A 22,725-nucleotide genomic window follows, 5' to 3' on the forward strand; every position below is an offset into this window, starting at 1 on the left:
TACATGCACCTCCATTTTCTCTCCACCCACACTCCTCTCTCTCATCTTCAGATTTACCCACTGGTCCTGTTTTTGCCTTCCAATGGGAAGGTCTGAAGACACCCAGACGCTGGGAAGGTCTGCCCCGTGCAGCAGGAGAAACTCTCCACGTGGGTGATGTTTGGGACCTGGAGGCTCTTCGAACTAAGGGTCTCAGGGACCCTAGGGAAGGAAGCCCTCCTCGGAGCCCGGGCCTGCGGACGCTCCTTGGCTGGGGCTCTTTCTAAGAGCAAGGCGGGGGCCCAAGCCGGGAGGGCAGGGATGCGGGGCTGAGGCTGTGCTGGGCGGGGAAGCGTTAGGGCAGCCGGGCCGGCGCGGACTCTCCAGGAAGCGCCTCCAGCGCCGCCGTGACTTTCTCTGCTTTTTGAAAAAGGGAAGGGAAGGCAGGCAACTCCGAAAGTAAAAACAGCCTTGCCCTTCGCCGAATCTACCACACCCGTCTTCCCAACCCGGTGTCTGCATCGCCCCCCTCGCGCGCGCGGGTCACAGTGCGCCTCCGGCCGCTTCTCTTTAAAAGGGAAGCGGGAAACCCACCCAACCCCCCACCTCTCTTTTTTTCCCTGTCTGGAATTTCCAACACAAGACTAACTCCTCTGATTTCTCCAGTCTCCCCTGCTGTTTTTTTTTTTCCTTCCCTTTCTCTCCCTAACACTCCCATCCCAAAATCTAAGCTGCACTTTCTGGAAAGTATTAGCCACATTTTAAGAATCTTTTAAGAGAATGGGGGCTGAACACGACTGAATTTAAATTCTAACAGCTGGCAAATTGTCTGTTCTTCAGACGCCTTTGGTTTATACATTTATCCTAACGACATCACCACCACAACTACCCCTCACCCAAAAACCAACACAGGTATAACCTATACATCTCTTCAACACAAAATCCCTAACTTCAACAAATACACTTGCTGGTTTCCCCCTTTTCACTCAACCAGATCTGTAATTTTTTTTAATGTTTTGAAATTGTATACTCACTAGCCTATCTCAATGGTATCTTTGTCAACTGGTTGTTGCACAATAAAGTATAGAGTAAACAAACTTAAAAAATAAAGCTCAAGAGTACCTAAACAAGCAAAACAAGATTCAAATGACATATATTAGGGTAATTTAAAAAGATTAGAAGCTCAGAACCTTTAAATCAAGAATTTTCCAATTGCTAATGTCATGCACTTCATCTCTAAAACATAATTATAAGAATATTTTGCTTTTCTACCATAAGCTGTGCCATTAAAACTTTACATTTGGAAGTTAACTATACTTTGAATAAATTAGTGATAAGAATTACAATTCTTTATTCAAGAGTTCCCCATCTGGGAAATCATTAGAGTAAATTTTCATCTTTGTACTTTGGGTCAGAAATTAAAGGGTTCTGGAATTCTACAGCTCTTCCACAGGACAGCCAATACACTGCCCTTACAAAAGTCATCTTGAAATACTGAGCACTAAGTGATAACGAGTTAAGGACTTCTCTAGCAGTGAAGAATACAGAATTTATGAATTTGTAAAATTTACTTTCTAGGTAGAAATCAAAATGGGGAGAGTAAACTGATTTCCACCTTTCTTCCAAACAGTGCAGAAAATTTTATCAATCATTTTTCTAAATGTACTTAAAGGCAAAAAAAAGCCTAACCTAATATTAATAAGAAAACTTTATTGAAAGTGTCAAACTATTTCTACTTTAAAATTACTTGTTGAACACAAATCTCATGTACCTTTCAACTGCAACCACTCAAGTAAAAGCACTTGAAAATCCTCCCCCCTCCAGTACTTTTTACACCTTTTGTTTTTTAAAAAGACTTCCCTGGTTCCTTAACCCCCCTAATTCATTTTTAGCCCCTAAGAACAATTTTCATTAAAAGCAAATTCATACCTGAAGGTAACTTTTTTCTTGCTTGTTTTGAAAACATTTAGTGATCCAATAATTTCTTTAGAGCCTCTGCAAGTCTCTTAAAAATAATAACATTTTTGCCATTTACAGGACACTCCTCAGAGATTTTTAAAGCTAACTTTAGAAAATTAAACTGTAAAATCAGAAAAAAGTTTGAACACTTTCTTCTTTGAGAGTTCTCACACACGGCTATGAGACCAATTTTTATTTGTTGTTTAATAGTTGGAAATACAAGGGAAAGAGTAAATATAAGCCTACTTCATTTAATGTCAGCTTAGAGAAAAGAAAAACCATTAACCTAAGGAAATCAGTCTTGAACACATTTCATACAGAGAAATGCAAGACATCTCTTTCATTTCTTAACAGCAACACCTTTTATTTTGATGACACCAGTTGACAGTAGGCATGCAATCTTTAGGTCACATTCCTCTAGAAAAAGGCACACAGTGGGTAAATGAACCAAAGTTTAATTCCATTAAAAAGCAAGTCATCTCCTGAAATAAACAAGTCTCACTAAAATGGTACCCCTTTACCTTAACTATTCTTAAGTCTCTCAAAATAAAACAATTACAAATCCCTTTCCACAACTGTTTTAAAAATGCTTTTGGTTTTTCTCCTTCGTTCTAGTATTTCACAGTGAATATATTACAAATTCTCAGCAAAAAGATGTAATTGTTGACCAAGATTCCAACACTAAGAGGAGGTAGGTATGTGAAGGTACTCCCAGGGAAATTTAATGTGATCCATTTAAAAAATTCCGGTTATGTTTCCAGTTTAAATGTATAGTGTTCAGTCTCGGGGGTTCTTAAAAAGGTACAAATTGTATTTATCAAATAGTTACAAAGTTAGAATAGAATATATTAATATTTCAAAATCAGGGTTGCTCAGAGGTAATTGCTCTATCTTTTATTTGATTCCCCCTCTAAAAAAAACCAAACAAACCAAAAAAAAAAAAAAACAGGACCATTTAGGTTAGGTTTTTATGAATCTTTTAGAAACACTTAAAGTCATAATTCATTTGGAACTGTGTGCATTAATAAGAGTTCTATTTTCTAACCACTGAAAACACAAAGCATATATGCACAGTTGTTCATTTTCCTTATGTATTAGTCATAGTTACTTAACTAGTTCCTGTTCTATACATTCAGAAGATTGAAAAGCCAGTAACAAACCAACTAAAGTAATACTTTTCAGACAGATTAAAAATGTGCTCCCTTCAAAGAACACTTTTCAGACAGATTAAAAATGTGCTCCCTTCAAAGAACACAAAATAATAGAGCAAACTGACCTCATGAAAACAAACTTTTTCAATCCTAAAACTTCAAAAATTGATTCATTCTAGAAAAATTAAGTGTCTTCTTACCACCGCCACCCCACACAAACACATAACTGACTCAATGTCCTCAAAAATTGTTTCAGGAAGGGGGAGAATGCACAGAAGATCAAATTTAATATGGGTGTGGAAGATTTTATACCCACTCTTCTCACAAACCCCACCCCCTCCCAACTCAAGAAAGCCCTCGGTTACGCATTTGCAAGGAAAAAGGAGGAGCCTAAAATGGCCTGAAAGCAAGCAGATGGCTTAGGGAAAAAGATCCATAAATATGAAGACCATGAAAATTTAAATACAAATGTTTGGGGTTCCATTTCATCACATTTTGCTGTTTCTTGCTTTTCATTTCTTACCCTTTAAAATTTAAACTTTCTTGAGGGCAAAAGAAAAATTTTCATTTATTTCAGAATTCCAACTATTCTGGATATTTCTCATCAATGTTTCATATACTCAGCTTTCAGTTCAAATATCTTCTCAATAAATCCATTCGTGTCAGTGTGCATTTTTTTTCTTATTCCCATCTCCAGGAAATGTTTCAAAATAATAAGACCTACTTCCGATTTTATTACCTCTACTCCTAACTCTAATTGCCTTTCCAATAAGAGTATTTCAAGCACTGGAGGTTAAATCACAAGCTCTATAAACATAGTTATAAGCCATATTGATCATCTATGGATACAATAGTCCCAAGTTACTTAAAATACCTCAAACGAAATAAACCTCTCTCAACAGTTATCTGAGGTTAAACTTTCCAGAACCTCTCTCTTCAAAGCCTCCAAAGTATACCCGCCCACCTCCACCTTCCCACCCAGAAAGCCAGAGACTATTCTGAAATGCAGCAAGTTTCCATGTGAAGTGAAGGGAGGGAAGCAAGAGGATCAAAGATCTACTGGGGGCTGCAATATGAAAAAACTCTGCACTGCCAACATGTTTTTAAAAGTCACAGAAAGCTGAAGACTCTGTCCTTAACTTCCCAGCCAGAGTTCAATGAAAGATTTGAAATCCACCATAGGATAACATGATAGAGATAAATCCACTTTGCTTAAGTGAGGATAGAAAGGTATTGAAACAGACTGTGTGTCTCTCACACATACACACACACACCATTCATCCAGGGAGTTCTAGACCCTCCAAAGAGTCCCAGTTCAGTCTGAACACAAAGATCTCATCCCAGATGGTTCCCTTGCAACAATGGGTTGAAGGGGGTGGGGGGGCTCAGAAAGGACAGTACAACCAAAGCATGTTCTTAGCAAAAGCCAGTTAAGAGCAGAGGACGTGTGATGTGAGGGACTAGGGGTAGAGGTCCGTGAAGAAAAACAACGTCCTTGCCTGTTGCAGAAATATAAAGCACAAAAAAATTACTTTGGAGGCAGAAACTCATTCCACCTCCTTAGAGAGTGGGCAGAACCCCCTTCTCCCCAATTCCACTGATGAGTTATGGTGAGGGAAGAGTGAGAAAGGAAAATGAGGCCTGCTAGGAAGTTGCAGAAATGTCCATGCCTCAGAACTCCAAAGATTTGTTAGCTTCCCCATACACCTGAAACAAACTCTGCAAGGTTTCCCCCCTATTGATTTTTTCCCTTTTACTTCTCCAAGTAACATCTCTAAGTCCACCCCGGCCTCAGCATTTTTTTTTTTACAAGCGGTAAACTACCCATTACAAGATCTTAGCCAATCTTCCCTCCCTGCCCCCAACATCCGGAGTTGGGGGTGGGAAGGCCAGTAATGGGTTTCTTCCACTGGAGACACCATAGACCCCTGAACACAGTCTCAGCGACCCCAAGCTTCCCCCCACCCCACATCCACAGATGAGCTCTTTCCTACCTTTGTTTTTTGGGGACCGAGTGTTCAATCTCCAGGCGTTTTCCTTGCAATTCTACTTTCCCTAAAGATTTAACAAAAAAAAAAAGGCAGTATGAAAGCTTTAACAATAAGAGTTAAGGGGTGGGGGGCGGGAAAAGGAGGACACATTAGAGCAATTCAAGAGTTACTGGGATTTTAGATCTTCCTAGGAATCCAGGCAGTAGGTTCCGCAGCCGGAAGCGAAAAGGTCGCTTAAGGAATGGTGGAATCTATAAAATTATTACTGTGTTTTCTTAATTTTTGTTTCGTTAGTACAGAAGCTAGTTGGGCAGCGGATCGCTCTGGGACCCCAATTTGGGAGAGGTCCGAGGGCGTTTATGTGGGCGGCCTGCCCCTACCCCTCCCAGCAGCAAGGAGAATGCGCCTAGAGAAAGGACTCCCCGGTTCTCCCCAAAGTGTGTCGGGGCGGGGGGAAGGTGTCGAATGAAACTTTATTTTTCCGTCCAGCCGAGGAGAAGCGCTTCGGGCAGCGGGGCGGTCACCTGTCGGGGCCGGTCGGGAGGAGAGACCCCGCAGGGAGGGTCCCCGGCAGCCGCGGCGCGCGCCTCTCGGCCCAGCCTCGGCGTCTCGGGAAGCAGCATGGCGACCCGGCGCCGCCGCCGCGCCACCCCGCTCACGCCCCACTTTCAAATCAAAATGGCTCAAGCCCCGGGCCCTGGGCGGGAGGCTTCCTCTCAGGTCTGCCCGAAGGCGGCAGTGCCGGCGGAAACCCGAGAGCTGGGAAACGGAGCTGGGACCCCCTTCCCCGCCTGGAAAGGCCTAGGGCGGAGGAAGGGAGACTGGGGGTGTTGGCGCTGGGGCGGGGGTCCAGCCTCGGAGAGGGAACGGCTGACGTGGAACTAACGCCCAGACGGGGGTCGCCTCGGTGGGGACCGCTCGCCCCGTCGGCGTGGGGCTGGGGGGGTTCACCTCACGAATGCCCCCAGCCTCTTCTCGGCTGGAAGGGGCGAGGCAATGCCGAATATTTCCGCGCGAAGGGGGAGTGGGGGGTGGAGGGGGCCTCGAAGGAGGTGGGAGGAGGGTCGGCACTGAGGCCGAGCCCCGCAAGCCAAGGGGAGAGAGTTGGCGGGCGAGGAAAAGAGGAGGAGCACGTCTCCGTTGTTCAGGGGTTTCGTTGTGGTTTTCCGGGGAGCTGGGTGCACTCTTACCGGAGAAAGTTTCGATGGCCTTCATCGCCCAGTGCTCATCGGGGCAGTCCACGAAGGCATAGCCGGACTTGACCAAGAACTGGCCGCTGTAGGAGATCTTGTGCTCCGCAAACACTTTCTCCAAGTCCGCGGGGGTCACGCTCTCGTTGAGGTTGCCGATGTAAAGCTTGTTCATGGTGGCGGTCTCCGGGCAGGACGCGATCCCTGGCAAGGCCGAGCGAGCGGGCGCAGGCGGCGAGCCTCCTAGGCCGAGAGGCGGGAGGAGGGCGGCGGCAGCCGCAAACTTTCTTTGCACCCCACCCAGAAGTTGTCCGCAGCCCGGGGCGGGGAGGGCACGCGGAGGTCGCGGCAGAATTCGGCGAGGCCCGGGAGAAGTGCCCTCGGCGCGCTGGGAAGCGGACGACGCGGCGCGGCTCCTTCTCTTAAGTCCGAATCCCCTTCGAGCGGGCTAGTGTGTCACGTTTCTCCGCGACCGCCCTGGCGCCGCCTCTAAATAAAATCGACTTGAAAAAAAATGGAGCGGAAAAAAAAAAAAAAGGCGAAGCCACGTGGTGAAAGCCCCCACCCACCGAACGAGGGAAGACCCCCCGACGCCTCTAGGCCCTTAGGCCCTCCGGCCGGGCCCATCCCACCGACCTCCCGCGGGGGGTGGGGGCACACCCAACCCACCCGGGGGTTAAACTGGGCGGATGGGGGGGGGTCCCGAAGCCTGCTTGCCCCCTCCCCCATTGCAAGAATCTGACCCCTAGGGAGGCGCCCCGCCCCCACACATCCCCCAACCCCGGCCCTAGCTCGGGGGAGGGTGGTCGGGCCCAGAATCTCCCACCTCTTTCTGGGTAAAACGTACGGTTTTATTTTACTCTTAGGCGTGGGGAGAGTGTGCCCACCCCACCCTGGTTAATTGCGAGCGACTGACAGGCGGGGGGCGGCCGAGACAGACAAAGGGAAGCTGAGGACTCTGGGGTCTTCTGGAGGGGGTCGCGCGAGCATACGATTTAAAAAGAAAGGAGCTTTTCCTCTAGATTTTTCAAGTGGGGCGTCTCGGCCTTCCCGGCCCCAGCCTCCGGGAATCCAGGACCGAGGGGGCCTTACGAGCGCGGAAGCGGGAAGCTGGGAACACGGGGGATCACGGCTGGGAACGAGGGATCCTCAGGAAATCGTGCTTCAGGATTCCCACGGGAGAAGGGTGGCTCACACCCGGGACTTGGCTATTAAATGAGAATGTCTCGGGGTCCGGGGAGAACGCACGTCTCCGGCCCAAAATGACCCCAGGGGAGAGGGAGGAGTGGAGAGAAGGAAGAGGAGTGGTAGCGCGAGCCGACCAGGGCGAAGCAAAGGGGGAGGTCTCAGGGAGGGAGTGACCGGGTGGAGATATGAACGATCCCCTCCTTCCCTGACTCGCGGGCAGACAGGTGGAGTCCCCTCCGCCCGCCCACCCCACCCAGGACGGCGACAGCAGCTTTCCTCGCGCCGGGTTCGGGTCTCGGAACTTTGTCTAGGGCGCAGGATTTGGATCCAGGCGGGAGAGGGGTCGAGGGCTGGGGGCCGAGCGCGAAGCCCCGCCCACGTCCCCAGGTCAGACCCGCGGGGGGAGGGGGTAATTTCCGCTCGGCGCTCAGGGTAGCGAGGGGCGGGAGCTCAGAGGAGGGGGCGGCGGGGCCCCTCCCCCGTCCGTTCCTGCAGAGGGGAAGCGGATCCGCCCGGGTCCCTTTCCCAGCCTTTGACCAACTCGTTCCGGATCCTTCGGCCCGGGAGCCCGGGGGACGCACCCGACTGGGCCAGGGGCGACACGTGGGCGGTCGCACCCCGTCTCGGCGGTGGGGGAGGGGGCAGTTCGCCGCGCGCTTCGGAGTCCCGGATACGCGGCGGAGAGCGGGACGCGCGGTTCGCGCGCAACCGAGATCCCGGGCCGAGTGGCCAGCGAGGCCAACGAGTTTCAAGCGACGGGGGCTGGGACGGCGCCAGGGAGTAGTTCCCCAGGGACCCTGGAGCGCCCTTGGCCAGGGAACCTGGGGAAGAGGGGGTGGACCCCCAGTAATGCCAGAGTCTCTGAACTGGGCGGAAGCTCGGGGTTTGCGCCGGGTTCTGCGGGAGGGAGAAATAATTCTGTCGGGGGCACGCGAGCTACGAGGGCAGGTGAGGAAGGGGGTCACTCTCCCTTTCCCCGTCCCCGACCCCATTGTCTCAGTCGCCTGCGGCCCGGGCCGACTCCGCAACACGTGTTAGCTGCACCGATATAAATGCCTTGGATTTTTTCTTATTATTTTTTGTTTGCAGAGTCAGTGAGCTGACTCCTACTTCGGCGCACCGCTCTGCTGCCAGACGATCTTAGACCATTCAAAAAGTTGGGAGTTAAAAGAGGACATGCCGCACCTTTGTCCCCCTCCCGGTTCCCCCCGCGCGCTGAAAAGAAATGGGGCTCGGGTGTGGGGGCGCAGGCGGGCTTCCAACTCAGTTTCCCTGGCTCCACTACCTTCAAAACCCACCCTCCAAATCCGTGTTTTGTTCTAGCCAGCCACGTGTTTGTCGAATTTTTGTTTTCGTGATTTTTTTCCTTCCCACGGGACAACAAATTAAAATACTATAAGCTATTAGTTGCTGAGTAGGAAGGGAAAAAGTGTTTCCTATCCAAGAAGGTAGGAGACATGTCTTACCCCTTACACCTCCTCCGACCGCCCCCCCCCCCCGTTTCTGACTGTTAAATCTTAAGCTCTTGACCATAAACATAATTTTAACACAAATCAGCGAGCTGGAAACGGTGCCTGCCCCATAGTAGGCATTCAGTAAAAAATTTTTTAATGAAGAAACAAGCTAATGCAAACTGCAGAGCAAAGAGAATTCAGAGGAAAATTAAGAGTACAGAAGAAAAAAAATTTATCTTGATCTTGGCCAGAATATATCTGTCTGTTGCCCGGGGACTTTTCCTAATGATGTGTGTGGACTTTGAAAGGGCTAAAAGATGGTCTCAGAAAGGCTGTTCTGTGCCTTGGCCTTTTCCTAAGTAGGAGCCCCAATCTCCTTAAATCTTTTCTGTTATATTGGGGAAAAGAGGGGGTACTAGGCAGGGCATACCAGTTCACAGAAATTTTCAAGTACTGTTTCTTTCATCTAATTTAAATTTCCAGTAATTAATAGTAGCACCTCTCAGTGTTTCTCCCTGGGGAACATACCTACTACCCTATCCTTTCATTCCTAAAACAAAAGCAAGTTACACCCCACAAAAATCTCTATCCAAAACTAAATGCCTGTGAAATGCAGTTCCCCTTTTACCATCCTAGATTCAAAGAGAACCAAAAACTTTAAAAGTAATCACTGAATTCAGTGGACTTTTGTGTTGATGTTTTCCATTTTAAAATGTAATAGAAGTCTAAATGTTAGCTAAGATTAATTTTTTTAATGTTTTAAGATGACCGAGGAGAAAATATAAATACTAAATTTAAAATGTACCAATTGCTAAATTGAAAGTGATGAGTTCTTTTTAAAAGTCAAATGTTTCACGGAATTCTAAACCGTGCCCCTCCCCTCTCCCCCCCGGGCTTCTGTGTGTAGTCAGAGGCCGCAAGAACACAAGATAGAAGAAGCAGCTAGGGCAAGGTGCAAACCTTTTTAGCCCCCAAATCAGTTTTGCCTCAGTGACCTGGCTATTTTAGGCTGGGGTTGGGGGTACTGAATGATGCTGATTGGTGCTTCATCTCTCTCTGAGTGAGCCCAGCACTAAAATTAACCTGAGAGAAGGGTTATTCCTTGTCAAGACTCAACATTGCTAGGTTAGGGAGAGGAAGGGGCCAACTTGGAATGCCATAATCTATCATCCTCCTTTTCTTTGTTTTGTCTTGTTTTGTTTTGTTTTATTATTACTAAAAAAATGATAAACATTGTATTTGTTACCAGTTTTTTTCTACACAGCTTCTTTGAGAAAAATTAATCTTCAATGCAGAATTTAGTTTGTAAGAGTTAAAAATAAAGCTGCAGGATAAATTTTCTTTAATAATTATTATTAACAATATTTTATTACACTTATTGTTGTGACACTTCTTTTTGTTCCCTTCTTCCTCCTTCATTTTTCCTGGAGAAGTGTTTGCTCTAGTTACTGAATTCAGTTCTCTGAAATCAGAAACACTGAAACTTGACTCCATTTTAAGGATGGGATTCTGATCCATTTTCCTTCAATGTGAACATGCAAATATTTGTAGAGAGAAAATTTTGAGTAAAACAATTTTCTAAGAAATTTAAATTATAAGTGAAAAAAAATTGCATCGTCATACAAAATTAATTTTATTTTTAAATATTTTTCAGTGTCCATTTGTAATAGTTTTATATTTTGTCATCTTAGTTTTGTCTTAATTTTTCACTTGCTCTTATACCATAATCATTTGCCCATGCTGCCTCAAAGTTTTCATAACTATAATTTTTAGTCAACTGTAACATTTAGTCTAGTAGATGTAAGTTAATCATTAATCATTATTTGTAGATATATGTTACATAAAATTTTTTACTTTTGAAAGTAGTGCTGAATAGGTATTTTAGGGCAATAACTTTATTTCTCTTTTAGAATAGCTCCTTTGGATTAATCTCCAGAATACATATTGCATTTTAAATCTAGTATTTGTCAGTGACTTTCTATTTTTAAAATTTAGCATTTTTACAAATCACCATATTGTATATTTGAAACCAATATAATATTGTATATCAACTATACTAAAAAAAATTAGCATTTTTACAAAAGAGGACACAAAAATATGGAAAGCAGGGAAATATGTTAAAATATAGTTTTTCAGTATTTTCTAAAGAATCGATCAATTTTGAAGTAAAATAATGGTTTCTATAAAATAAAAAAATTCACATCTGACATGGCTACTTTAACTTCAGAGTTTTTGGAGGAATTTTTTTTTTTTTGCTTGTTTTTTATCTATTTTGTTGTTATTTACTTGTTTTTTCATTGTTTTTGCCTTGAGATATTTTGTTTCTTCTTGCAACTTGAAGTCTTAGTGTGATTATTTAAAATGTCTATAAACTTTGAAAAAGTGTAAATTAGTCCCAATTTAAAAGCACAAGCAGCATTTTCTCCTGTCAAATAAATAAGGATAATTATGTGTTTAACATAACTCATAAAGTGAAAGGGAATTATAAGCAGAAAAGGATATTTCCTCCTTCCAATTAGTATTTAGAAGTGTTCTTTCTAATTAAAACTTAGGAAGAAATATGTTTATTCCAGAGATAGAAGAGACTCAAGAGAAAAAAGAACTTTAAGAACAATTGTTTGTTTTTCTATGGGTCACATAGTGTGTAGCAAAACTCAGTTTTTGTTTTGGCTCAGGTTTGCAATGTAGAAACTTTTTAGATAAGGAAGGGAATCGTTTATTTCATTAAATTTTTAAAAATAGGTATTTTCAAATTCAATTTGTTAATAAGTTAAACTTATACCACACTATTCCCTACTGACACATGTAAAAGAAATGGCCAGTAACATTCCTCACACAGCCTTTGGCATTTTTTTTTACTCCATAATCATTTGGTTAAAAGATAATGAGCAACTTTGTTTAGTCCCTATTTTTCACAAAATGCAAAATAGATCACTGGTTCACTGGTGGAGTGGAGAACTGTACTCTTCAAGAAAACATAAGGAAATAAATGTTTTTCAAAATAGAACAAATTACAAAAAGCAACAAAAGAGAAGGAATCCATACCTAGGTATTGTTTAAGGTGAGAATAGTAGTAAGTCAATTTTGTACTTGAAATCTATGTATCTTCTAAAGATTTAAATTATTTTAATTCAGAATTAATCAGAACATCACACTGCATGGAGTTAATTAAATTGTAGCTTTCTATGCTTTTTAAGACTAAGAATTCTTTTATCTGGAAAGCAAATTGTTTTTGTTTGCTTGTTTAAAATTTTACTCCTGATGATAAAATCAACTTCTTTTACTCCTGTTTCTAGTTAGGATTTTTTTTTTTCAGGAGCTGTCTCAGATATTTCAGAGCGCTTAAGAGAGAGTGCTGTTAGTTTTTTTTCTACTTAAGTTTTAAAAATTAATTTATATACTATTTCCCTAATATTTCATCACCAAATTCTCCTTAAAAACACTCAATCTGTCTTTGTAAAACAAACCAGTTTTACAGAAAAAAGGACCCAGCCTAATAGTATGTTATTTTTTTAAAAGCTGGTTGTTTGACTAAATTGAGATACAATTCTAAAAGTGATTTCTTTTTTTCATGAGTTAGCAATCTGGAAAGCTTTTTGGTCCGCCCACTTCTCCCATAAACATTCTCAAAATTTCAAGAATTATTATTCACACAATTTCACTTGCATTCTTAAATATAACCTGAAAGTATTTGGTCAGCATTTATATGATAAAGTATTGAATAAATTTTTATGATTTTCTTTTCATTTCAAAATGTGCTTATAAAGTGTGTAGGAATCAAATATTAGAGTTGTTTCTAAATTGCTCTGAAATGAGGTTCAGGATCTCGCCCCCTATCTTCCTCTTCCTCTCTGCCCCTCCCCCATCCCCCCCCTCTCTCCCCCCCTCCTTTTGTTCCTCCATTTTTCTTCCTCCTCCCGACACTGTCAATTCCTTTCCCCCTCCCCCTTTACCTTTACCCTCTTTTCAATTTTTCTTTTTTCTTTGTTAATTCTCTTTCCCCTTTTATTATTCTCTGACTCCTCTGCCTCTCAACCCCTTTCTTCCCTCTTTTGAATCAAATTTTCTATCCTTTTCCTTACTGCTTTCCTTTCCCTTCTTCCTCTCTCACCATCAGGAATTTGTGATCATTCAAACTGTTATTTTTGGGGAAGTGGCAGGATACAGAGATGCTTGAATTATTTTATACACTAAAGGGAGAAACTAGTTATATTTTTTAGGAAAATGGCAGAGTGATTCAGACCCCACACCTCCTCATATTTATTGTCTGAACCCTCACTAGACATTTTTACTTCTTTGTATCATTTTCCTGTTTCTTATGTTGCTTATGACTGATTTTGTTATTAGCATTTTAGGTATCAAATCCTTGAGGGCAGACATTACATATCACCAGGGAGTCCAACAGTGCTGACAGGTGTCCAAAAATATATATTAAATAAGTAAATTTTAATACTGAGAAGATGGTCAGTGTGATCAGAGAAAATGCCATGTCCAGCCTGTAAGCTCGTTCTCTTTTCTTTCCTTCCCTTTACTTTCCCTTTTCTCTTTTCTTTCTTTCTTACTTTCTTTTTTTTTCTTTCTTTCTTTCTTCTTTCTTTTTCTTGTAAATACTCTGCAATCATGAGGTGAAATACAGGTCATTCAAATGCAGTCATTCAAAAGGCGTATTGGTCTACATGAAGAATAGCAACCAAGGGGCATCTCTAGGCTTGTCACTCCCATGACAGTCCTGTACCCAGCATCCGCAGATGAGCAGGCACCGTCTGCCTTGTGTCTGGTCAAAGAGCTTCAGAATTCTTCCCCACTCTAGGCTTCAGGCAGACAACAGCAATCATGGAAGTTAGTTGCACATCCTCTGCCATCCTGCACTCCCTTGATGCCATACAGCCCAGATGATCTCAATGGACAGTCCACACCCACCTCCTGCCAAGAGCCCTCTTTGGGTCTTCCCTCTGGGAATGTAGCTAGACACAGTTAACCATGTAATGATTTGTTATTTTGTATGTCATCCAAACAAAAATGCCACCCCAAGACAGCCTTCAATCTTGGTGATTCTCAGGATATCTGGCAGAGCTACCTGCCCATAACAGATATTTATTGAATATCCTAGCTATCAATGCAACTATGAACTCTCAAGGAGAAGGCAAGCCCATTTGAAGCAGGTCATGAAAATAACAAAGTCCTTTGTTGTGTTTTTAATTTATAATACTAATTACTAGTAAGAATATAGTGAAATAGAACATTCCACATGGCTGTGTGAGAGAACAATTTTAAGGCAACAAAAACCTTTAAATATACAGTTTGACTTACCAACTGCACTTCTGAGTAACTTTTCTACCAAAATCCTATATATAAAACATTTTATTGAGCCTTAAAAAGGAATGAAATCCTGATACCTGCCGCAACATAGATGAACCTTAGAAACATTATGCTAAGTAAAATAACCCAGACACAAAAATACAAATATATGAGTCCACTTTTAGAGAGACTTAGAATAGTCAAATTCAGAGAGACAGTAGAATAGTGGTTACAGGGATTGAGATTAGAGCGTGGCACGGAGAGTTAGTATTTAATAGGCACAGAGTTTCAGCTTCAGAGGAAGAGAAAATTCTTGAGATGAAGAGTGTGATGGCTGCACAATGGTGTAAATGTATTTAATGCCACTTAAAATGGTTAACACTAAATTTTATGTGTATTTTATCATGATTCTAAAAGGCAAAAAGAATTTTTAGCTTTTTCAGAATCTCAAGAAAAACCTTAATTAACAAAGATGTGTTATTTATCATTGTCAAGAAAAAACATTAGCGATGTAAATGCTTAAAAATAGGAAAATCTTCAAGTAACTTCTAACACAGCCACTAGGTAAAATATTTTGTAGCCATTAAAAATTATGTTCAGAGAGAGTTTAAAAAAACTGGGGGAAGTTTACCAAAAGTGCACATCACAAAATTGAGTATTTGTGCTTATATAGTCCATATGACTGGGACCATCTTAAAACAAAATAAAACTACATATGCATCAAAGACTAGAAATTACCTTACGGAAACTCTTGCACATGAATACCCAGAGGCATATACAAGAATATGCCCAGTAGCATTGTTCATAAAAACCTAAAAATCCTACAAATGTTCGACAGGAGAATGCATAAGTAAAGCTGGGTATACTTGCATGGGAAAATTTGATCAATAAAACAAATGAATACACTTAGCAACATGTACCAACATGGGTGAATTTCACAATGCTAATTTTTAAAAAAATGTTTTAAGCACCAGAGAATAAAGAAATATACATATTATGGTTCCATTTATATAAGTTCAAAAATATGCAAAACTAAACAACATATAGTTAGGGATGCATCCAGAAAAGAAAGAGAATGATAAAATTCCAGAATGTGGTTAATTCTGGGAAGTGGCACAGGAATGATTGTAGACATAAAAGGCACTACAAAGATATCAGGATGGATGTTCTAGTTCTTCATCTGAGTAGTGGCTACACAAGTGTTTGTTTTATTATTCTTGAAACTGTACATGTACAATTTATACTATCTATGTTAAGTATAATTATTTTGTAATAAAAATTGAGTGAAATAAAATGTCTGAAAAAAACTGAACAGTAACTAGTTTTGAGAAAATTCATGAATTTCTCTGTTCCTGTTTCTCTCTTGACTCTATATATTTTTCAAGATTTCTAGACTATTATATTTTTGTTACATACTTAAAAAAAAAAGAGGTCAAATAGATATTCAAATGAATCATCCCAGAATACTTTTACAAGCCAAACAGGGGATAATTTAGGATCATCCACTATTTCAAGAGTTCAAGCAACCAGAAATTCTCCTTCCATTAGCAACTAGGGTTCAGGGTTTAACTGCAACTCACCCTGATCAATCACGGATGTGGCTTGACTTTAGCTAAAGTTCTGATTAATTATACATGTATTCATAATAAACTGAGATGGTATGTGCTGAAATTTAGGACCAGCATGGTAAACAACAGGAAGCAAGTACTCAGATTCACACCTGCCCAGTCTGCCCTGGACCTTGCAGACACATTGCCCCTTGTCAAATCCCATGCTTGAGCTGTTTTCGTTTTCATTGGCATTCACTGGAAACCTCTAAGGGTGAAGCCCATTTCTTTCTCATCAGTCTGGGAGTTTCTTGCTGTGGGCTTTCAACACACTGGAAACCTCAGAGCAGGATCCACGGTGCTTCCTTTCTCTGAGTGAGTGGTTTCCATTATTTTCACCACCTAAGATCTCTTTTATTATTTCTCCATAAGCCCAATGTTTTGAAAAATGTTGCCTATCAAAAAACTCCATTGATCAAATAGTAACAAATTGTTCTCATATTTAGTGACTAATCAGAGCTTCTGCTCTACATAAGTAGCAAGAGGTTATACTATTTCCACCAAAAGCAAAGGAACTTGGCATTGGAATTTGACCACACCACCTTGCCTGGAGCAAATGTCCAATTTGTGTTAGATCTCCCAACTGGCTGAAAATAGCTTGTGAATACTACCGCACCCATTATACCTTCCTTCTTTCCTTCTGAGAGCCCTGGATCTGGAGACTCTACGGTTTGTGAAGCATTACTCAAAACCAGCTTTCCCAGTTCCTGTACTTTGCTTAGGAAGAGTGCAGAAGAGAAAAAAAGAGACAGAGAGCAGAACATTGTAAACACCCTGAGGTGGATAGTATCACTGTTTCTACTTCATAGTCAACTATGCCAGATAGGTAGCAAGACCAGGATCCTAACCCAAGTGTTCCTGGACCCCAAGTCCTTGCTCTTGCCTTAATTGCAGCGGAGCACTTAAAAATCCCAATGCAACTCACAATATATCACAATTTATTTTATACAAAGGTATAATGACAACTCAGTGGAGAAAGGATAATCTTTTCAGCACATGGTGCTGGAACAACTGGATATGCATATGCAAAAATTAATTTCCTTCTGTACCCTATTCTATATATGAAAACTAAATCATATACTTAAACATAATCATTGAGGCCATGTAACTAACTGTAAAACCAAAAACTGTAGAACTTCTAGGGGAAAACCTTTGTGACTTTGGGTTGTTAGGCAGAGATATCTTAGATATGACACCAAAAGCAAAATTTATTAAAGGCTGCTTGATAAATTTTACTTCATCGAAATTTTAAAAACTTCTGCTCCATAAAAGATATTGTTAAGAGAATAAAAAGACAAACCATAAACTGGGAGAAAACATTAATAAATCATATATCTGATAAAGGACCTGCATCCAAAATTTACAAAGAATTCTGAAAACTCAGTAACAAGAAAACAACCCCCCCTCAAAAAAAATGGACAAAAGATTTAAAGACATTTCACCAAATAAGATGTACAGATGGCAAATAAGCCCATGAAAAGATACTCAATATCATTAGTCATTAGAGAAATGCAAATTAAAATCACAGTAAGATATCACTACATACCAATTAGAATGGCTAAAACTAAAAATCCAACTTTGGCTAGGCTGTGAAGGAACTCTAACTTTCCTACAACTGGTGGGAATATACAATGAACAACCACTTCAGAAGATAGTTTGGCAATGTCTTAAAAAGTCAAACAAACCCCAATCTTACATATTTACCCAAGAAAAATAAAAGCATACATCCATACAAAAACTTGTCCACAAATGTTCTTATCAGCTTTATTGGAAACAGCCCAAATCTGGAAAAAAACTTTATGTCCATTAACAAGTGAATGGATGATACATCTGCAACATATAAAACTGTAACATATCCATAGGATAGAAAGATACTACTCAGCAATAAAAAAGAATAGACTATGATTGTGCTACAATGTAATTGGATCTCAAAATAAATATGCTAAATGAAAGGAGCCAGACAAAAAAATAATACATATTATACAATTCCATTTACATAAAATTCTAGAAAACTGCAAACCAATCTACAGTGACAGGAAACAGATCAGTGGTTGTGAGGGGAGTGAATGCAGGACAGAGGGGCTCAAGAAAATTTTGGGGGATGGTAGGTATGCTTGTTACCTTAATTGTAGAGATGGTTTCATGGGAGAAGACATATGTCAAAACATCAAATTTTACACTTTAAATTACATCTGTGCAGTTACTTACGTGTCAGTTATACCACAATAATGCTATTTTTAAATATCCCAACACAGTGGAGAAGTGGTGAATTGGAAAATGACTATTTTCCACCATCACTGGTGGAAGAAGATGAATACAAGCAAGAGTCACAAGGGTTGTTAAGTAAATCTGAGGGTGGAGCAAATCTGATAAGAGAGAGGGTAATTCCATTGTCTTAAAGTGCTTCCCTGTAGATTGCTTATTAGTTATAAGGAGAAAAATAGTAACTATACAGTGGGAAAATCCAACAAAACTTGGGCGATCAAAATCATCATCAGGTAGACGTCTTGTTCCTCCAGACGTAGTACCTTGAAAAGGACACCCTTTAATTCTTCTAGTGTTCTGGCCAGGATGCCAAATAACCTGAATCTAATCTGGAAAAAAAAATCAGGCAAATTCGAACTGAGAAACATTCTGTAACATAACTGGTCCATACTCTTAAAAATGTCAGCATCATGTTGTGCATTGAACATTGACTCCCCTATACAGAATTTTATTGTTGTTAACAACCATTTGATCAATAAATATGAGAGATGCCCTCACAACAACAACAACAACAACAAAAAAAAGTACACACTTCCAATTGCAAAATAAATAAGTAACCGGGATGTAATGTATAGCATAATGAATATAGTCAAGATATTGTAACAGCTTGGTATGGTGATAGCTGGTACCTAGAATTGTCATGTATATAAATGTTGAATCACTGTGTTGTACACCTGAAACTAATGTAATGTAATACTGTGTGTCAACTACCCTTCAATAAAAAAAAAAAAAAGATGTCAGCATCATGAAAGACAAGAAAAGGCTGAGAAACATTAAAGGAGAATAAAGAGACATGATAATTAAATGCACAAAATAATGGACAAAAGGACATCACTGGGACAATTGAAAAAATTGTAATAGGGCTATATGCTTCATATCAATGTTCAAGTTCTTGTATTTCATAATTGCAATGTAAGTGAGTACCCTTTTTCCTAGGAAATTTACATGGACATATCAGTGGTAAAGGAGCAGGGCATATGTTAATCAACTCTCCAAAGTTTAAAAGGTAAACAATAGAATAACAAAACAAAGTGGCAAAATGTTAAAAGTCTGCAGATATATTCCAGGTCTCTGTATTGCATCCTCTCTGTAAGTTGAAATTTTTTTCAAAATGAAAGGTTTTAAAAATCTCCAGATGACTGACATCAATCACTGAGGATGGCACTGAGGCATTGGGATTTTTTGAAACTTTCCAGTTAGGGTTGCCAGATTTGGCAAATAACAGTACAGGAATGCTTGGTTAAATTTGAACTTCAGATAAACAACAGTTTAAAAACATTTTTTAATGTATGTGCTACACAACATTTGCTGCCTAACCAGCAAGTAAGTATCCTCTTGGGATGCACCTCATTCCAATACATGTGCTCTGCTGGCCTTTGTAGAACAGAGAAATTACTTGCTTAATCTGTCCTCAGTACGTGAAATTGTCTCAGTTCCCACTCTTGCAGAAAAAAGGGGGTGAGAAAACTGAGTCAATATTAAATGGCAGGAGTTTATGCAGATGAAGTGTTTAAGTAATCTAACATCTTCTGTAATAATGACAGTGATGGTCAACATTTTTTAGGGCTGATTGTATAAATGGCAGGCAGCCTCTAAGGTGGCCCCCAGTGATTCCACGTCCTGGTATTCACGGCTTTGTATACTCCCCCCAACATTGTACCAGGACTGGTCTGTGTGACCAGCAGCATTTGGTTGAAGCAGTGGAATGTCACTTCTGGATTTAGGTTTTACAAGATATTTCGGCTTTCATCTTAGGTGCATGCATTGGCTCTGGAGGAAGAAACCACCTAATGAGCAGCCTGTGGGGGATGTCCACATGGTGAAGAACTGCAACCGTCAGCTTACAGTCACAGGAGTGAGCTTGCACGGTGATCCACGGCCCAACTAGTCTTCTGAGATTGTGGCTCCCCAGTGCGTGAGAGAAAGTCTGAGCCAGAAGCACCCAGCTAAGTCACTCCCAGATCCATGATCCTTAGAAACTGTGAGACAGTAAATATTTATTGCTTTAAACTGCTAAAATTTGGAGTGATTTATTAATGAAGCAAAAGAACTAATGTATCAAGATACAATGAAACATATATCTTCTCAGTACACATGTTGCCCAAATCAGTTCTTTGAGGTAGGAACTACTCCCCTCTTTACAGAAGGGCACAGAAAGAATGAGTTGCTCTACATCACCTACTAGTAAGCACAGGGGAGTCTGTCACCAAAGCCTCACCCTAGTAGGGAATTCCACAGCCTTCCATGGGCCAGGTGCTGGGCTGAGTTAGCCTGGCTTTATTATTTCATCTTATTTAGTTCTCACCGTAGAATGGGATCATTCCAGAGAATATTACCAGCCAATACTCTCAATATGCCTTCAAGTTAACAAGACACTAATTTTACACTTACCTATGAGTTAGGCAGGGCAGATTTGTGTTCTTATCTCCAATTTAGAAATGGACAAGCTAAGTCTCAGAGTGGATAACGGCTTTGCCCAAAGCTAAACAAAACCTGGCAGTGGCTGGCAGGGGCCCGCAGTGGCGTGGGTCTTGAATCTTCCTAGTCCTCTCTCCCCCAGGCTACTCCTTAATTGAATTAATGAGGAGTTTGTTTTCTGAAGTTGCAGGACCTCCCCATACCCACAGCAGGAATGTGGGGAGTGGGGGTCTCACTGGGGACCCCAGAAATTGCTCCATCCTTCATGTCCCCTTGCAATAAAAAAACAAAAAGAAAGGGAAAGCCTTCCCTTCCCAGTCCCTCTCCCTTTCCCTGAGATGTGCTCCCACCTAGAAAGAGAGGAGCTCAGCAATGCTGCTGTTTGGGAGCCCCAGCCCTTTGGCCTTTCATCCTAAAGGCACCACCAATTCTTTCCCTCCCTGGAAGTGAGAACCTTATGGCCACCCTCTCCCAGTTCTAATTCTTCCTTGCAGTTCTCCCGTGGATTAGGCTGCAGCTTCTAAGGGCTGAGTTATTTTCTTGACCAATAAAAGCAGACAAAAAAGCCTTTGAAATCAGCAACAGGGATTGGGGTTAGAACTGAGAGGGGACTTCCAAACTAGTCACTTGTAGCAGATAGCCAAGAGCAGCTGTAGGTAGTAAATTCTTTCTTGAAGATTCTTCTAGAAAGTGTCTTGACCTGAGTGGTGCTGGGGGCTGGTGTGAGCAAAAATGTTTGGGACCATGACTGTGTGATGTGACAGGAGGAAAGCTGCAGATAGTCTTTCTAGGAATCAGCATAGCCCGGAAGACTCAGCAAAGCTTGTCAAGGTTCGTGTCATATCTTGCCTCCTCTGCAGAAGGAGAATACATCTGTCACCTGGTGTAAGAGAGGCCAGAGGGATGTCTGCTTTCTGAATCAGCCCACGAGCTTGACGGCCAAGTGAACTTCTAAAGCGGAGTCCATGGCGAGGAGGTTGCAGCCAGCCTCTGAGTCACCCTGGCCGGGCTGCGGAGCTGGGCCTGGAATGTCTGCAGTGGCCCTGCAGGCTGGGGAGGGGGGCGGTTAGTGTGTCACAGCCATAAGCTGGAAGAGCCAGCCGGCCCCAGAAGTTCTGCTGTTCCAGTCCTGGCGCCTCAATTTAGAAGCCAAGAGGGTCTGGGAAATGGAACCCTACGTTCTCTAGCAGTAGTACTGTGGTCACCCTCCCCACACTGATTCCTTGACTTCCAGACGCCCCCCAACCTCCACACTCTCTCCACCTATCTGGGCCATCAGCCTTTGTATCTGGGCTTCTGGCCAGTTGGGGGCGTCCACTTGCCCGTCCATCTCCTGTATCCTCACTGACCTCGCACTTTCAGGAAATTCTCTGCAGGAGACTGAGGCTCTGCCATCCAGAACCTCCCAGCCCCACCCACCCTGCATGGCCCTGGATTCTGCACACCAGGGCACTTCTCATGGTGGCATGGACAGGCTGGCTGAGTTTCTAGTCGCATTTATTGAATGATTTTTGTCAAGTCCAGCAGGGCCTTCTGATCCCCAGAAATTTCCCAAGGCCATCTTTTCCATTCCCTGCCCTTCCAATATGCCCTGTGGGGGACCTGTGGACTCCCCTAGGAGTCTGGCAACTTCTCTGCTATCCTCCACAAGGGGGGGGTCGTCTTCCCCACATCCTTTCCTCCCCCAGGGTCAGGACACATTCTCCCTAGTCTGCCCACTGCAAGTCGTGAAAGCCAAAGATCAAAGGGAAACAGGGGCTTCCAAGAGTTGGTGCAACGGGGACTTAGAGCACAACTGGCCTTCAGAGATGCCCAGCCCCAAAACAAATCCCCAGAGTGCCAGGCAGAGGCTCAGGGCTGCTGGACCCAGCACAGAACCTTTCTTGACTCTGGTTTGGCATCAGACTTTGGGGTCCCAGGGAATGATAACCACCCATCTTGGATACCCTGTGCCGGCAAACAGGAGTGCCCAGTTTTGACACAACCCTTCTAAGCCCATTAACTGTGTTGCTCAGCAGGATCACAACAGCCCCCACATCCCCTTCAGAGGCCAAATGGGAACTGATGTCTAACATCTGCCCATTGGTAGCTAGGAGACAGAATGGAGAGCTTGCCCAGAGAGAATTCTTCCTAGATGGTGAAAAGCGGGTAGTGGGCAGGTGAGGTTTCCAGGAAGCAGAGGTGGGTTGTCCTCCTAGTCCAGTTACCTCTCAGCCCACACAGCA

The 22,725-nt window shown here is 42.4% G+C and overlaps 1 protein-coding gene across 2 annotated transcripts in view; it reads right to left on the reverse strand.

The window, feature by feature from the left end:
* IGF2BP1 (insulin like growth factor 2 mRNA binding protein 1) overlaps positions 1-6,686 on the reverse strand; it is a 36,719-nt gene extending 30,033 nt beyond the window's left edge. For both annotated transcript variants that reach the window (XM_036879758.2, XM_036879757.2), the window contains exons 1-2: positions 6,271-6,686; positions 5,084-5,144 (exon numbers count right to left, since the gene is read on the reverse strand). In XM_036879758.2, coding sequence (XP_036735653.1) covers positions 5,084-5,144; positions 6,271-6,445 — 236 coding nt within the window. In that variant the 5' untranslated portion in view covers positions 6,446-6,686. The remainder of the gene's footprint in view (positions 1-5,083; positions 5,145-6,270) is intronic.
* Positions 6,687-22,725: the final 16,039 nt, after the last annotated feature.

This window comes from Manis pentadactyla, chromosome 4, assembly GCF_030020395.1.
Source record: "Manis pentadactyla isolate mManPen7 chromosome 4, mManPen7.hap1, whole genome shotgun sequence".
Taxonomy (NCBI): Eukaryota; Metazoa; Chordata; class Mammalia; order Pholidota; family Manidae; genus Manis; species Manis pentadactyla.